Source organism: Salvelinus fontinalis, chromosome 25 (assembly GCF_029448725.1).
Source record: "Salvelinus fontinalis isolate EN_2023a chromosome 25, ASM2944872v1, whole genome shotgun sequence".
Classification (NCBI taxonomy): Eukaryota; Metazoa; Chordata; class Actinopteri; order Salmoniformes; family Salmonidae; genus Salvelinus; species Salvelinus fontinalis.
The window spans coordinates 34,814,344-34,831,843 of NC_074689.1; the positions used below are offsets into that span (position 1 = coordinate 34,814,344).

A 17,500-nucleotide genomic window follows, 5' to 3' on the forward strand; every position below is an offset into this window, starting at 1 on the left:
TCCTCTCCTCTACCCTCCTCTCCTCTCATGTCCTCTACCCTCCTCTCCTCTCATGTCCTCTACCCTCCTCTCCTCTACCCTCCTCTCCTCTCTTAACCTCTACCCTCCTCTCCTCTCTTGTCCTCTACCCTCCTCTCCTCTCTTGTCCTCTACCCTCCTCTCCTCTACCCTCCTCTCCTCTCATGTCCTCTACCCTCCTCTCCTCTCATGTCCTCTACCCTCCTCTCTTGTCCTCTACCATCGTCTCCTCTCTTGTCCTCTACCCTCATCTCCTCTCTTGTCTTTTACCCTCCTCTCCTCTCTTGTCTTTTACCCTCCTCTCCTCTACCCTTCTCTCTTGTCCTCTACCCTCATCTCCTCTCATGTCCTCTACCCTCCTATCCTCTCTTGTCCTCTACCCTCCTCTCCTCTCTTGTGTTCTACCCTCCTCTCCTCTACCCTCCTCTCTTGTCCTCTACCCTCCTCTCCTCTCTTGTCCTCTACCCTCCTCTCCTCTCTTGTCCTCTACCCTCCTCTCCTCTACCCTCCTCTCCTCTCTTGACCTCTACCCTCCTCTCTTGACCTCTACCCTCCTCTCTTGACCTCTACCCTCCTCTCTTGACCTCTACCCTCCTCTCATGTCCTCTACCCTCCTCTCCTCTCTTTTCCTCTACCCTCATCTCCTCCCATGTCCTCTACCCTCCTCTCCTCTCATGTCCTCGACCCTCCTCTCCTCTCTTGTCCTCTACCCTCCTCTCCTCTACCCTCCTCTCTTGACCTCTACCCTCCTCTCATGTCCTCTACCCTCCTCTCCTCTCTTGTCCTCTACCCTCCTCTCCTCTACCCTCCTCTCTTGACCTCTACCCTCCTCTCATGTCCTCTACCCTCCTCTCCTCTCATGTCCTCTACCCTCCTCTCCTCTCATGTCCTCTACCCTCCTCTCCTCTCATGTCCTCTACCCTCCTCTCCTCTCATGTCCTCTACCCTCCTCTCCTCTCTTGATCTCTACCCTCCTCTCCTCTACCCTCCTCTCCTCTCTTGACCTCTACCCTCCTCTCTTGACCTCTACCCTCCTCTCTTGTCCTCTACCCTCCTCTCTTGTCCTCTACCCTCCTCTCCTCTCTTGTCCTCTACCCTCCTCTCCTCTCTTGTCCTCTACCCTCCTCTCCTCTCTTGTCCTCTACCCTCCTCTCCTCCCATGTCCTCTACCCTCCTCTCCTCTCTTGTCCTCTACCCTCCTCTCCTCTCTTGTCCTCTACCCTCCTCTCCTCTACCCTCCTCTCCTCTACCCTCCTCTCCTCTACCCTCCTCTCCTCTACCCTCCTCTCCTCTCATGTCCTCTACCATCCTCTCATGTCCTCTACCCTCCTCTCATGTCCTCTACCCTCCTCTCATGTCCTCTACCATCCTCTCATATCCTCTCATGTCCTCTACCCTCCTCTCCTCTCATGTCCTCTACCCTCCTCTCCTCTCATGCCCTCTACCCTCCTCTCATGTCCTCTACCCTCCTCTCATGTCCTCTACCCTCCTCTCATGTCCTCTACCATCCTCTCATGTCCTCTACCATCCTCTCATATCCTCTCATGTCCTCTACCCTCCTCTCCTCTCATGTCCTCTATCCTCCTCTCCTCTCATGTCCTCTACCATCCTCTCATGTCCTCTACCCTCCTCTCCTCTCATGTCCTCTACCATCCTCTCATGTCCTCTACCCTCCTCTCATGTCCTCTACCCTCCTCTCATGTCCTCTACCCTCCTCTCATGTCCTCTACCCTCCTCTCATGTCCTCTACCCTCCTCTCATGTCCTCTACCCTCCTCTCATGTCCTCTACCCTCCTCTCATGTCCTCTACCCTCCTCTCCTCTCATGGTCTCTACCCTCCTCTCCTCTCATGTCCTCTACCCTCCTCTCCTCTCATGTCCTCTACCCTCCTCTCCTCTCATGCCCTCTACCCTCCTCTCATGTCCTCTACCCTCCTCTCATGTCCTCTACCCTCCTCTCATGTCCTCTACCCTCCTCTCATGTCCTCTACCATCCTCTCATATCCTCTCATGTCCTCTACCGTCCTCTCATGTCCTCTACCGTCCTCTCATGTCCTCTACCGTCCTCTCATGTCCTCTACCGTCCTCTCATGTCTTCAGGATCGAGGGAAAGATGAACGGAGCAAAGTACAGAGAGATCCTTGACGAAAACCTGCTCCAGAGTGAGTGCTCAGGACCTCAGACTGGGGAGAAGGTTCACTTTCCAACAGGACAATGACCCTAAACACACTGCAAAGACAAAGCAGGAGTGGCTTCAGGACTAGTCTCTGAATGTCCTTGAGAGGCCCAGCCAGAGGCCGGACTTGAACCCGATCGAACATCTCTGGAGAGACCTGAAAATAGCTGTGCAGCGACGCTCCCCATCCAACCTGACAGAGCTTGAGAGGATCTGCAGAGAAGAATGGGAGAAACTCCCCAAATACAGGTGTGCCAAGCTTGTAGCGTCACCCTAGAAGGCACGAGGCTGAAATCGCTGCCAAAGGAAAATGAGGGAAAACAATTACTTAATACATTTTAGAATAAGTCTCTAATGTAACAACATGTGGAAGAAGTGAAGGTTTGCATCGTGCCAACATCTCAGCTAAATTCCAAAGTCCTTATTAAGATATTTACAAGTGAGCATCTTTGTCCGTGACATGACCTCTCAACACTTCCTGTCGGCCCTCCCACGGATGCATTAATCAATTCCCCAGTCTTCCTGTGGGCCCGATGCATTAATCAATTCCCCAGTCTTCCTGTGGGCCCGATGCATTAATCAATTCCCCAGTCTTCCTGTGGGCCCGATGCATTAATCAATTCCCCAGTCTTCCTGTGGGCCCGATGCATTAATCAATTCCCCAGTCTTCCTGTGGGCCCGATGCATTAATCAATTCCCCAGTCTTCCTGTGGGCCCGATGCATTAATCAATTCTCCCAGTCTTCATGTGGGCCCGATGCATTAATCAATTCCCCAGTCTTCCTGTGGGCCCGATGCATTAATCAATTCCCCAGTCTTCCTGTGGGCCCGATGCATTAATCAATTCCCCAGTCTTCCTGTGGGCCCGATGCATTAATCAATTCCCCAGTCTTCCTGTGGGCCCGATGCACTAATCAATTCCCCAGTCTTCCTGTGGGCCCGATGCATTAATCAATTCCCCAGTCTTCCTGTGGGCCCGATGCATTAATCAATTCCCCAGTCTTCCTGTGGGCCCGATGCATTAATCAATTCCCCAGTCTTCCTGTGGGCCCGATGCACTAATCAATTCCCCAGTCTTCCTGTGGGCCCGATGCATTAATCAATTCCCCAGTCTTCCTGTGGGCCCGATGCATTAATCAATTCCCCAGTCTTCCTGTGGGCCCGATGCATTAATCAATTCCCCAGTCTTCCTGTGGGCCCGATGCATTAATCAATTCCCCAGTCTTCCTGTGGGCCCGATGCATTAATCAATTCCCCAGTCTTCCTGTGGGCCCGATGCACTAATCAATTCCCCAGTCTTCCTGTGGGCCCGATGCATTAATCAATTCCCCAGTCTTCCTGTGGGCCCGATGCATTAATCAATTCCCCAGTCTTCCTGTGGGCCCGATGCATTAATCAATTCCCCAGTCTTCCTGTGGGCCCGATGCACTAATCAATTCCCCAGTCTTCCTGTGGGCCCGATGCATTAATCAATTCCCCAGTCTTCCTGTGGGCCCGATGCATTAATCAATTCCCCAGTCTTCCTGTGGGCCCGATGCATTAATCAATTCCCCAGTCTTCCTGTGGGCCCGATGCATTAATCAATTCCCCAGTCTTCCTGTGGGCCCGATGCATTAATCAATTCCCCCGTCTTCCTGTGGGCCCGATGCATTAATCAATTCCCCAGTCTTCCTGTGGGCCCGATGCATTAATCAATTCCCCAGTCTTCCTGTGGGCCCGATGCATTAATCAATTCCCCAGTCTTCCTGTGGGCCCGATGCATTAATCAATTCCCCAGTCTTCCTGTGGGCCCGATGCATTAATCAATTCCCCCGTCTTCCTGTGGGCCCGATGCATTAATCAATTCCCCAGTCTTCCTGTGGGCCCGATGCATTAATCAATTCCCCAGTCTTCCTGTGGGCCCGATGCATTAATCAATTCCCCAGTCTTCCTGTGGGCCCGATGCATTAATCAATTCCCCAGTCTTCCTGTGGGCCCGATGCATTAATCAATTCCCCAGTCTTCCTGTGGGCCCGATGCATTAATCAATTCCCCAGTCATCCTGTGGGCCCGATGCATTAATCAATTCCCCAGTCTTCCTGTGGGCCCGATGCATTAATCAATTCCCCAGTCTTCCTGTGGGCCCGATGCATTAATCAATTCCCCAGTCTTCCTGTGGGCCCGATGCATTAATCAATTCCCCAGTCTTCCTGTGGGCCCGATGCATTAATCAATTCCCCAGTCTTCCTGTGGGCCCGATGCATTAATCAATTCCCCCGTCTTCCTGTGGGCCCGATGCACTAATCACACCATCCCTAACTGTAAAAGGTTTTATTTCTTATAGTTGTGATTAAATTGACTCTCTTCACGGTCCTTCATTCACAAGCTATTAAAACGTTTATGGCAACAGGATCTAGGTGATGAGTTTATTGACGACACACGGGAAGATATTCTGTAAACCGCGTCCACTCCTCTTCTATTTGATCCTAAATCCTAAACCGTTCTCACTGGACTGAAATCAGGTTCGCTCTAATCAGGTAATCAGGTTCGCTCTAATAACCTGTTTGCGACAGGTGTCGGCAAGCTCCTGCTTCATTAATACCTACGTTGTGGTCCTGCTCTGCTCTACATAACTATTGGTCCGCCATCTCTATTACCATATCTAATGTATTTATTTTTTTACCACCTCAGGCACTAACTAGCCTCATCTGAGGAGTTTTTTGCACAAACAACATCTAAGTTCAGACATTTAAAAAAAAAAAAAAATCCTCGCTCATTCTGACCCCAGTCTCTCTCGCTCGCTCTCTTCTCTCTCTCACACACAACTTTCTTCCACTCCCACATCCTTAGCCCCCTCACACACACTGCCCATATTCAGCTCTGAGCTTACTATTCAGGGTGATTAGAAATAGCTTTAATGAGATGGATCCCCTTAATGAGGTAACTCTTAACGAGGTGTCCCTAACATAGTGGTAGTGGAACACACTGGATTGGCACTATACCCACTAGTGCAACAGCTAATTCAGAACTGACATTAGCTCAAGTCAAATCCATACTCTCTCTCTTTCCCCGCTCCTCTCTTACTCTCTTCCATCTTTCGCTCTCTCTTCCATCTCCTCTCTCTCTCTATTCCATCTTTCGCTCTCTCTTCCATCTCCTCTCTCTCTCTCTCACTCTCACTCTCATCTCCTCTCTCTCTCTCTCTCTCTCTCTCTTCCATCTACTCTCTCTCTCTCTCGTTCCCCGCTACTCTCTCTCTCTCTCTCTTCCATCTCCTCTCTCTCTCTCTCTTCCATCTCATCTCTCTCTCTCTCTCTTCCATCTCATCTCTCTCTCTCCCTCCCCCGTTCTTCTCATCTTCTACCCGTCTAATTATACACACTTTTTATATTCCTTGACTTTCTCACAAAAAATGTCCCTTCCAGTTGCTGTGGAGAATCAGCCTCTTCTGGAGAAAGGTGTGTGTATCCAGACGGTACTGTAGATCAGGACACACACACACACACACATCACACCACACAACACACACACACACACACACACACACACACACACACACACACACACAGCGCACACACACTGCGCACACACACTGCGCACACACACACACACACACACACACACACACACACACACACACACACACACACACACACACACACACACACACACACACACACACACACATACACACACACACACTCTCTCTCTCTCAGTCCCTACCTTGGCGGGTGTGTGTATCCAGATAGCAGCGTTGAAGAGGACGTGGTCACACAGCTGTTTGAGTAGTGGCGCTCCGTGGGTTAACCCGTCCAGGTACTTAGCAAAGGACAGGAACTGCTCCAACACAGCTCTGGTGATGTGGACCCTGGACGACTGGAGAGAGAGAGAGAGTCAACCTGTCAATCAATCATTCATACGGACTGATCTAACACAACTCTGGTGATGTGGACCCTGGACGACTGGAGAGAGAGAGAGAGTCAACCTGTCAATCAATCATTCATACGGACTGATCTAACACAGCTCTGGTGATGTGGACCCTGGACGACTGAAGAGAGAGAGAGAGTCAACCTGTCAATCAATCATTCATACGGACTGATCTAACACAACTCTGGTGATGTGGACCCTGGACGACTGGAGAGAGAGAGAGAGTCAACCTGTCAATCAATCATTCATACGGACTGATCTAACACAACTCTGGTGATGTGGACCATGGACGACTGGAGAGAGAGAGAGAGAGTCAACATGTCAATCAATCATTCATCAAGACTGATCTAACACAGCTCTGGTGATGTGGACCCTGGACGACTGGAGAGAGAGAGAGAGAAGAGGGAGAGAATCAGTCAATCAATCGTATTGTGAGCGAACATTTACCTTCTCCAGCAGGTACCCGATCACCAGGAATCCTTTCCCCCCCAGCATCTGCTCCTGCATGGCCACAGAGCTCTTCAACAGCTCCACCAGGAAGGCCAGGAGGGTGGCACTGCAACACAACACACACACACACACACACACACACAATTTACCATGGAGAACACACACACACACACACACACACACACAATTTAACATGGAGAACACACACACACACAAACACACACACACACAATTTAACATGGAGAACACACACACACACACACACACACACACACACACACAATTTAACATGGAGAACACACACACACACACACACACACACAATTTACCATGGAGAACACACACACACACACACACACACACACACACACAATTTAACATGGAGAACACACACACACACAAACACACACACACACAATTTAACATGGAGAACACACACACACACACACACACAATTTAACATGGAGAACACACACACACACACACACAATTTAACATGGAGAACACACACACACACACAATTTAACATGGAGAACACACACACACACACACACACACACACACAATTTAACATGGAGAACACACACACACACACACACACACACACACACAATTTAACATGGAGAACACACACACACACACACACACACACACACACACACACACAATTTAACATGGAGAACACACACACACACACACACAATTTAACATAGAGAACACACACACACACACACACACACAATTTAACATGGAGAACACACACACACACACACATTATCTGTAAATACATACAGTATGTTATGTAGATGATAGCAAATATTTATTAAGTGCATCTGAAGAACCAATCACGAAGCACCAATCACAAAGCACCAATATGTGGGTGGCAGAAAGCCTAGAAGTTAAGAGTGTTGAGCCACTAACAGAAAGGTTGCTGGTTTGAACCCCTGAGCCGACCAGGTAAAGAATCTGTCTATGTGCCCTTGTTCAAGACACTTAACCCTAATTGCTACTGTAAGTCGCTCTGGGTAAGAGTGTCTGCTATCAATCACTGATATACTGTAGGCTGAGAATGGAGTCAAATTAACTAACTCCTCTCTGATAGTAGAATGGAGTCATTAACTAACTCCTCTCTGATAGTAGAATGGAGTCATTAACTAACTCCTCTCTGATAGTAGAATGGAGTCATTAACTAACTCCTCTCTGGTAGTAGAATGGAGTCATATTAACTAACTCCTCTCTGGTAGTAGAATGGAGTCATATTAACTAACTCCTCTCTGATAGTAGAATGGAGTCATAGTAACTAACTCCTCTCTGATAGTAGAATGGAGTCATTAACTAACTCCTCTCTGATAGTAGAATGGAGTCATATTAACTAACTCCTCTCTGATAGTAGAATGGAGTCATAGTAACTAACTCCTCTCTGATAGTAGAATGGAGTCATAGTAACTAACTCCTCTCTGATAGTAGAATGGAGTCATAGTAACTAACTCCTCTCTGATAGTAGAATGGAGTCATTAACTAACTCCTCTCTGATAGTAGAATGGAGTCATATTAACTAACTCCTCTCTGATAGTAGAATGGAGTCATTAACTAACTCCTCTCTGATAGTAGAATGGAGTCATATTAACTAACTCCTCTCTGATAGTAGAATGGAGTCATAGTAACTAACTCCTCTCTGATAGTAGAATGGAGTCATAGTAACTAACTCCTCTCTGATAGTAGAATGGAGTCATTAACTAACTCCTCTCTGATAGTAGAATGGAGTCATTAACTAACTCCTCTCTGATAGTACAATGGAGTCATATTAACTAACTCCTCTCTGATAGTAGAATGGAGTCATTAACTAACTCCTCTCTGATAGTAGAATGGAGTCATTAACTAACTCCTCTCTGATAGTAGAATGGAGTCATTAACTAACTCCTCTCTGATAGTAGAATGGAGTCATATTAACTAACTCCTCTCTGATAGTAGAATGGAGTCATTAACTAACTCCTCTCTGATAGTAGAATGGAGTCATTAACTAACTCCTCTCTGATAGTAGAATGGAGTCATTAACTAACTCCTCTCTGATTGTAGAATGGAGTCATTAACTAACTCCTCTCTGATAGTAGAATGGAGTCATTAACTAACTCCTCTCTGATAGTAGAATGGAGTCATAGTAACTAACTCCTCTCTGATAGTAGAATGGAGTCATATTAACTAACTCCTCTCTGATAGTAGAATGGAGTCATATTAACTAACTCCTCTCTGATAGTAGAATGGAGTCATATTAACTAACTCCTCTCTGATAGTAGAATGGAGTCATAGTAACTAACTCCTCTCTGATAGTAGAATGGAGTCATATTAACTAACTCCTCTCTGATAGTAGAATGGAGTCATATTAACTAACTCCTCTCTGATAGTAGAATGGAGTCATATTAACTAACTCCTCTCTGATAGTAGAATGGAGTCATTAACTAACTCCTCTCTGATAGTAGAATGGAGTCATTAACTAACTCCTCTCTGATAGTAGAATGGAGTCATAGTAACTAACTCCTCTCTGATAGTAGAATGGAGTCATATTAACTAACTCCTCTCTGATAGTAGAATGGAGTCATTAACTAACTCCTCTCTGATAGTAGAATGGAGTCATTAACTAACTCCTCTCTGATAGTAGAATGGAGTCATAGTAACTAACTCCTCTCTGATAGTAGAATGGAGTCATTAACTAACTCCTCTCTGATAGTAGAATGGAGTCATTAACTAACTCCTCTCTGATAGTAGAATGGAGTCATATTAACTAACTCCTCTCTGATAGTAGAATGGAGTCATTAACTAACTCCTCTCTGATAGTAGAATGGAGTCCTATTAACTAACTCCTCTCTGATAGTAGAATGGAGTCATTAACTAACTCCTCTCTGATAGTAGAATGGAGTCCTATTAACTAACTCCTCTCTGATAGTAGAATGGAGTCATTAACTAACTCCTCTCTGATAGTAGAATGGAGTCATTAACTAACTCCTCTCTGATAGTAGAATGGAGTCATTAACTAACTCCTCTCTGATAGTAGAATGGAGTCATTAACTAACTCCTCTCTGATAGTAGAATGGAGTCATTAACTAACTCCTCTGATAGTAGAATGGAGTCATATTAACTAACTACTCTCTGATAGTAGAATGGAGTCATATTAACTAACTCCTCTCTGATAGTAGAATGGAGTCATAGTAACTAACTCCTCTCTGATAGTAGAATGGAGTCATAGTAACTAACTCCTCTCTGATAGTAGAATGGAGTCATTAACTAACTCCTCTCTGATAGTAGAATGGAGTCATAGTAACTAACTCCTCTCTGATAGTAGAATGGAGTCATTAACTAACTCCTCTCTGATAGTAGAATGGAGTCATATTAACTAACTCCTCTCTGATAGTAGAATGGAGTCATAGTAACTAACTCCTCTCTGATAGTAGAATGGAGTCATAGTAACTAACTCCTCTCTGATAGTAGAATGGAGTCATAGTAACTAACTCCTCTCTGATAGTAGAATGGAGTCATTAACTAACTCCTCTCTGATAGTAGAATGGAGTCATAGTAACTAACTCCTCTCTGATAGTAGAATGGAGTCATAGTAACTAACTCCTCTCTGATAGTAGAATGGAGTCATATTAACTAACTCCTCTCTGATAGTAGAATGGAGTCATTAACTAACTCCTCTCTGATAGTAGAATGGAGTCATAGTAACTAACTCCTCTCTGGTAGTAGAATGGAGTCATAGTAACTAACTCCTCTCTGATAGTAGAATGGAGTCATTAACTAACTCCTCTCTGATAGTAGAATGGAGTCATATTAACTAACTCCTCTCTAATAGTAGAATGGAATCATAGTAACTAACTCATCTCTGATAGTAGAATGGAGTCATAGTAACTAACTCCTCTCTAATAGTAGAATGGAGTCATATTAACTAACTCCTCTCTGATAGTAGAATGGAGTCATATTAACTAACTCCTCTCTGATAGTAGAATGGAGTCAAATTAACTAACTCCTCTCTGATAGTAGAATGGAGTCATATTAACTAACTCCTCTCTGATAGTAGAATGGAGTCATATTAACTAACTCCTCTCTGGTAGTAGAATGGAGTCATAGTAACTAACTCCTCTCTGATAGTAGAATGGAGTCATTAACTAACTCCTCTCTGATAGTAGAATGGAGTCATAGTAACTAACTCCTCTCTGATAGTAGAATGGAGTCATATTAACTAACTCCTCTCTGATAGTAGAATGGAGTCATATTAACTAACTCCTCTCTGATAGTAGAATGGAGTCAAATTAACTAACTCCTCTCTGATAGTAGAATGGAGTCATATTAACTAACTCCTCTCTGATAGTAGAATGGAGTCATTAACTAACTCCTCTCTGATAGTAGAATGGAGTCCTATTAACTAACTCCTCTCTGATAGTAGAATGGAGTCATTAACTAACTCCTCTCTGATAGTAGAATGGAGTCCTATTAACTAACTCCTCTCTGATAGTAGAATGGAGTCATTAACTAACTCCTCTCTGATAGTAGAATGGAGTCATTAACTAACTCCTCTCTGATAGTAGAATGGAGTCATTAACTAACTCCTCTCTGATAGTAGAATGGAGTCATTAACTAACTCCTCTCTGATAGTAGAATGGAGTCATTAACTAACTCCTCTCTGATAGTAGAATGGAGTCATATTAACTAACTCCTCTCTAATAGTAGAATGGAATCATAGTAACTAACTCATCTCTGATAGTAGAATGGAGTCATAGTAACTAACTACTCTCTAATAGTAGAATGGAGTCATATTAACTAACTCCTCTCTGATAGTAGAATGGAGTCATATTAACTAACTCCTCTCTGATAGTAGAATGGAGTCAAATTAACTAACTCCTCTCTGATAGTAGAATGGAGTCATATTAACTAACTCCTCTCTGATAGTAGAATGGAGTCATATTAACTAACTCCTCTCTGGTAGTAGAATGGAGTCATAGTAACTAACTCCTCTCTGATAGTAGAATGGAGTCATTAACTAACTCCTCTCTGATAGTAGAATGGAGTCATAGTAACTAACTCCTCTCTGATAGTAGAATGGAGTCATAGTAACTAACTCCTCTCTGATAGTAGAATGGAGTCATTAACTAACTCCTCTCTGATAGTAGAATGGAGTCATATTAACTAACTCCTCTCTGATAGTAGAATGGAGTCATAGTAACTAACTCCTCTCTGATAGTAGAATGGAGTCATAGTAACTAACTCCTCTCTGATAGTAGAATGGAGTCATATTAACTAACTCCTCTCTGATAGTAGAATGGAGTCATTAACTAACTCCTCTCTAATAGTAGAATGGAATCATAGTAACTAACTCCTCTCTGATAATAGAATGGAGTCATTAACTAACTCCTCTCTGATAGTAGAATGGAGTCATATTAACTAACTCCTCTCTGATAGTAGAATGGAGTCATATTAACTAACTCCTCTCTGATAGTAGAATGGAGTCATTAACTAACTCCTCTCTGATAGTAGAATGGAGTCATATTAACTAACTCCTCTCTGATAGTAGAATGGAGTCATTAACTAACTCCTCTCTGATAGTAGAATGGAGTTATTAACTAACTCCTCTCTGATAGTAGAATGGAGTCATTAACTAACTCCTCTCTGATAGTAGAATGGAGTCATATTAACTAACTCCTCTCTGATAGTAGAATGGAGTCATTAACTAACTCCTCTCTGATAGTAGAATGGAGTTATTAACTAACTCCTCTCTGATAGTAGAATGGAGTCATAGTAACTAACTCCTCTCTGATAGTAGAATGGAGTCATTAACTAACTCCTCTCTGATAGTAGAATGGAGTCATATTAACTAACTCCTCTCTGATAGTAGAATGGAGTCATATTAACTAACTCCTCTCTGATAGTAGAATGGAGTCATATTAACTAACTCCTCTCTGATAGTAGAATGGAGTCATAGTAACTAACTCCTCTCTGGTAGTAGAATGGAGTCATTAACTAACTCCTCTCTGATAGTAGAATGGAGTCATATTAACTAACTCCTCTCTGATAGTAGAATGGAGTCATTAACTAACTCCTCTCTGATAGTAGAATGGAGTCATATTAACTAACTCCTCTCTGATAGTAGAATGGAGTCATTAACTAACTCCTCTCTGATAGTAGAATGGAGTTATTAACTAACTCCTCTCTGATAGTAGAATGGAGTCATTAACTAACTCCTCTCTGATAGTAGAATGGAGTCATATTAACTAACTCCTCTCTGATAGTAGAATGGAGTCATTAACTAACTCCTCTCTGATAGTAGAATGGAGTTATTAACTAACTCCTCTCTGATAGTAGAATGGAGTCATAGTAACTAACTCCTCTCTGATAGTAGAATGGAGTCATTAACTAACTCCTCTCTGATAGTAGAATGGAGTCATATTAACTAACTCCTCTCTGATAGTAGAATGGAGTCATATTAACTAACTCCTCTCTGATAGTAGAATGGAGTCATATTAACTAACTCCTCTCTGATAGTAGAATGGAGTCATAGTAACTAACTCCTCTCTGGTAGTAGAATGGAGTCATTAACTAACTCCTCTCTGATAGTAGAATGGAGTCATATTAACTAACTCCTCTCTGGTAGTAGAATGGAGTCATTAACTAACTCCTCTCTGATAGTAGAATGGAGTCATATTAACTAACTCCTCTCTGGTAGTAGAATGGAGTCATTAACTAACTCCTCTCTGATAGTAGAATGGAGTCATAGTAACTAACTCCTCTCTGATAGTAGAATGGAGTCATTTACTAACTCCTCTCTGATAGTAGAATGGAGTCATATTAACTAACTCCTCTCTGGTAGTAGAATGGAGTCATTAACTAACTCCTCTCTGATAGTAGAATGGAGTCATAGTAACTAACTCCTCTCTGATAGTAGAATGGAGTCATAGTAACTAACTCCTCTCTGATAGTAGAATGGAGTCATAGTAACTAACTCCTCTCTGGTAGTAGAATGGAGTCATATTAACTAACTCCTCTCTGATAGTAGAATGGAGTCATAGTAACTAACTCCTCTCTGATAGTAGAATGGAGTCATATTAACTAACTCCTCTCTGGTAGTAGAATGGAGTCATAGTAACTAACTCCTCTCTGATAGTAGAATGGAGTCATTAACTAACTCCTCTCTGATAGTAGAATGGAGTCATAGTAACTAACTCCTCTCTGATAGTAGAATGGAGTCATAGTAACTAACTCCTCTCTGATAGTAGAATGGAGTCATTAACTAACTCCTCTCTGATAGTAGAATGGAGTCATATTAACTAACTCCTCTCTGATAGTAGAATGGAGTCATAGTAACTAACTCCTCTCTGATAGTAGAATGGAGTCATAGTAACTAACTCCTCTCTGATAGTAGAATGGAGTCATATTAACTAACTCCTCTCTGATAGTAGAATGGAGTCATTAACTAACTCCTCTCTAATAGTAGAATGGAATCATAGTAACTAACTCCTCTCTGATAATAGAATGGAGTCATTAACTAACTCCTCTCTGATAGTAGAATGGAGTCATATTAACTAACTCCTCTCTGATAGTAGAATGGAGTCATATTAACTAACTCCTCTCTGATAGTAGAATGGAGTCATTAACTAACTCCTCTCTGATAGTAGAATGGAGTCATATTAACTAACTCCTCTCTGATAGTAGAATGGAGTCATTAACTAACTCCTCTCTGATAGTAGAATGGAGTTATTAACTAACTCCTCTCTGATAGTAGAATGGAGTCATTAACTAACTCCTCTCTGATAGTAGAATGGAGTCATATTAACTAACTCCTCTCTGATAGTAGAATGGAGTCATTAACTAACTCCTCTCTGATAGTAGAATGGAGTTATTAACTAACTCCTCTCTGATAGTAGAATGGAGTCATAGTAACTAACTCCTCTCTGATAGTAGAATGGAGTCATTAACTAACTCCTCTCTGATAGTAGAATGGAGTCATATTAACTAACTCCTCTCTGATAGTAGAATGGAGTCATATTAACTAACTCCTCTCTGATAGTAGAATGGAGTCATATTAACTAACTCCTCTCTGATAGTAGAATGGAGTCATAGTAACTAACTCCTCTCTGGTAGTAGAATGGAGTCATTAACTAACTCCTCTCTGATAGTAGAATGGAGTCATATTAACTAACTCCTCTCTGATAGTAGAATGGAGTCATTAACTAACTCCTCTCTGATAGTAGAATGGAGTCATATTAACTAACTCCTCTCTGATAGTAGAATGGAGTCATTAACTAACTCCTCTCTGATAGTAGAATGGAGTTATTAACTAACTCCTCTCTGATAGTAGAATGGAGTCATTAACTAACTCCTCTCTGATAGTAGAATGGAGTCATATTAACTAACTCCTCTCTGATAGTAGAATGGAGTCATTAACTAACTCCTCTCTGATAGTAGAATGGAGTTATTAACTAACTCCTCTCTGATAGTAGAATGGAGTCATAGTAACTAACTCCTCTCTGATAGTAGAATGGAGTCATTAACTAACTCCTCTCTGATAGTAGAATGGAGTCATATTAACTAACTCCTCTCTGATAGTAGAATGGAGTCATATTAACTAACTCCTCTCTGATAGTAGAATGGAGTCATATTAACTAACTCCTCTCTGATAGTAGAATGGAGTCATAGTAACTAACTCCTCTCTGGTAGTAGAATGGAGTCATTAACTAACTCCTCTCTGATAGTAGAATGGAGTCATATTAACTAACTCCTCTCTGGTAGTAGAATGGAGTCATTAACTAACTCCTCTCTGATAGTAGAATGGAGTCATATTAACTAACTCCTCTCTGGTAGTAGAATGGAGTCATTAACTAACTCCTCTCTGATAGTAGAATGGAGTCATAGTAACTAACTCCTCTCTGATAGTAGAATGGAGTCATTTACTAACTCCTCTCTGATAGTAGAATGGAGTCATATTAACTAACTCCTCTCTGGTAGTAGAATGGAGTCATTAACTAACTCCTCTCTGATAGTAGAATGGAGTCATAGTAACTAACTCCTCTCTGATAGTAGAATGGAGTCATAGTAACTAACTCCTCTCTGATAGTAGAATGGAGTCATAGTAACTAACTCCTCTCTGGTAGTAGAATGGAGTCATATTAACTAACTCCTCTCTGATAGTAGAATGGAGTCATAGTAACTAACTCCTCTCTGATAGTAGAATGGAGTCATAGTAACTAACTCCTCTCTGATAGTAGAATGGAGTCATATTAACTAACTCCTCTCTGATAGTAGAATGGAGTCATAGTAACTAACTCCTCTCTGATAGTAGAATGGAGTCATAGTAACTAACTCCTCTCTGATAGTAGAATGGAGTCATAGTAACTAACTCCTCTCTGATAGTAGAATGTAGTCATAGTAACTAACTCCTCTCTGATAGTAGAATGGAGTCATAGTAACTAACTCCTCTCTGATAGTAGAATGGAGTCATAGTAACTAACTCCTCTCTGATAGTAGAATGGAGTCATTAACTAACTCCTCTCTGATAGTAGAATGGAGTCATTAACTAACTCCTCTCTGATAGTAGAATGGAGTCATTAACTAACTCCTCTCTGATAGTAGAATGGAGTCAAATTAACTAACTCCTCTCTGATAGTAGAATGGAGTCATATTAACTAACTCCTCTCTGATAGTAGAATGGAGTCATATTAACTAACTCCTCTCTGATAGTAGAATGGAGTCAAATTAACTAACTCCTCTCTGATAGTAGAATGGAGTCATTAACTAACTCCTCTCTGATAGTAGAATGGAGTCATATTAACTAACTCCTCTCTGATAGAAGAATGGAGTCATATTAACTAACTCCTCTCTGATAGTAGAATGGAGTCAAATTAACTAACTCCTCTCTGATAGTAGAATGGAGTCATTAACTAACTCCTCTCTGATAGTAGAATGGAGTCATATTAACTAACTCCTCTCTGATAGTAGAATGGAGTCATAGTAACTAACTCCTCTCTGATAGTAGAATGGAGTCATTAACTAACTCCTCTCTGATAGTAGAATGGAGTCATTAACTAACTCCTCTCTGATAGTAGAATGGAGTCATTAACTAACTCCTCTCTGATAGTAGAATGGAGTCATAGTAACTAACTCCTCTCTGATAGTAGAATGGAGTCATAGTAACTAACTCCTCTCTGATAGTAGAATGGAGTCATATTAACTAACTCCTCTCTGATAGTAGAATGGAGTCATATTAACTAACTCCTCTCTGATAGTAGAATGGAGTCATAGTAACTAACTCCTCTCTGATAGTAGAATGGAGTCATATTAACTAACTCCTCTCTGATAGTTGAATGGAGTCATTAACTAACTCCTCTCTGATAGTAGAATGGAGTCATATTAACTAACTCCTCTCTGATAGTACAATGGAGTCATAGTAACTAACTCCTCTCTGATAGTAGAATGGAGTCATTAACTAACTCTTCTCTGATAGTAGAATGGAGTCATATTAACTAACTCCTCTCTGATAGTAGAATGGAGTCATAGTAACCAACTCCTCTCTGATAGTAGAATGGAGTCATTAACTAACTCCTCTCTGATAGTAGAATGGAGTCATAGTAACTAACTCCTCTCTGATAGTAGAATGGAGTCATATTAACTAACTCCTCTCTGATAGTAGAATGGAGTCATATTAACTAACTCCTCTCTGATAGTAGAATGGAGTCATATTAACTAACTCCTCTCTGATAGTAGAATGGAGTCATTAACTAACTCCTCTCTGATAGTAGAATGGAGTCATTAACTAACTCCTCTCTGGTAGTAGAATGGAGTCATTAACTAACTCCTCTCTGATAGTAGAATGGAGTCATATTAACTAACTCCTCTCTGATAGTAGAATGGAGTCATTAACTAACTCCTCTCTGATAGTAGAATGGAGTCATATTAACTAACTCCTCTCTGAT

The 17,500-nt window shown here is 42.3% G+C and overlaps 1 protein-coding gene across 1 annotated transcript in view; it reads right to left on the reverse strand.

The window, feature by feature from the left end:
• LOC129823350 (neurobeachin-like) overlaps positions 1 to 17,500 on the reverse strand; it is a 402,752-nt gene that overhangs the window by 215,423 nt on the left and 169,829 nt on the right. The window contains exons 13-14 of the mRNA XM_055882274.1: positions 6,546 to 6,654; positions 5,895 to 6,047 (exon numbers count right to left, since the gene is read on the reverse strand). Of these exons, the coding sequence (XP_055738249.1) occupies positions 5,895 to 6,047; positions 6,546 to 6,654 (262 nt within the window). The remainder of the gene's footprint in view (positions 1 to 5,894; positions 6,048 to 6,545; positions 6,655 to 17,500) is intronic.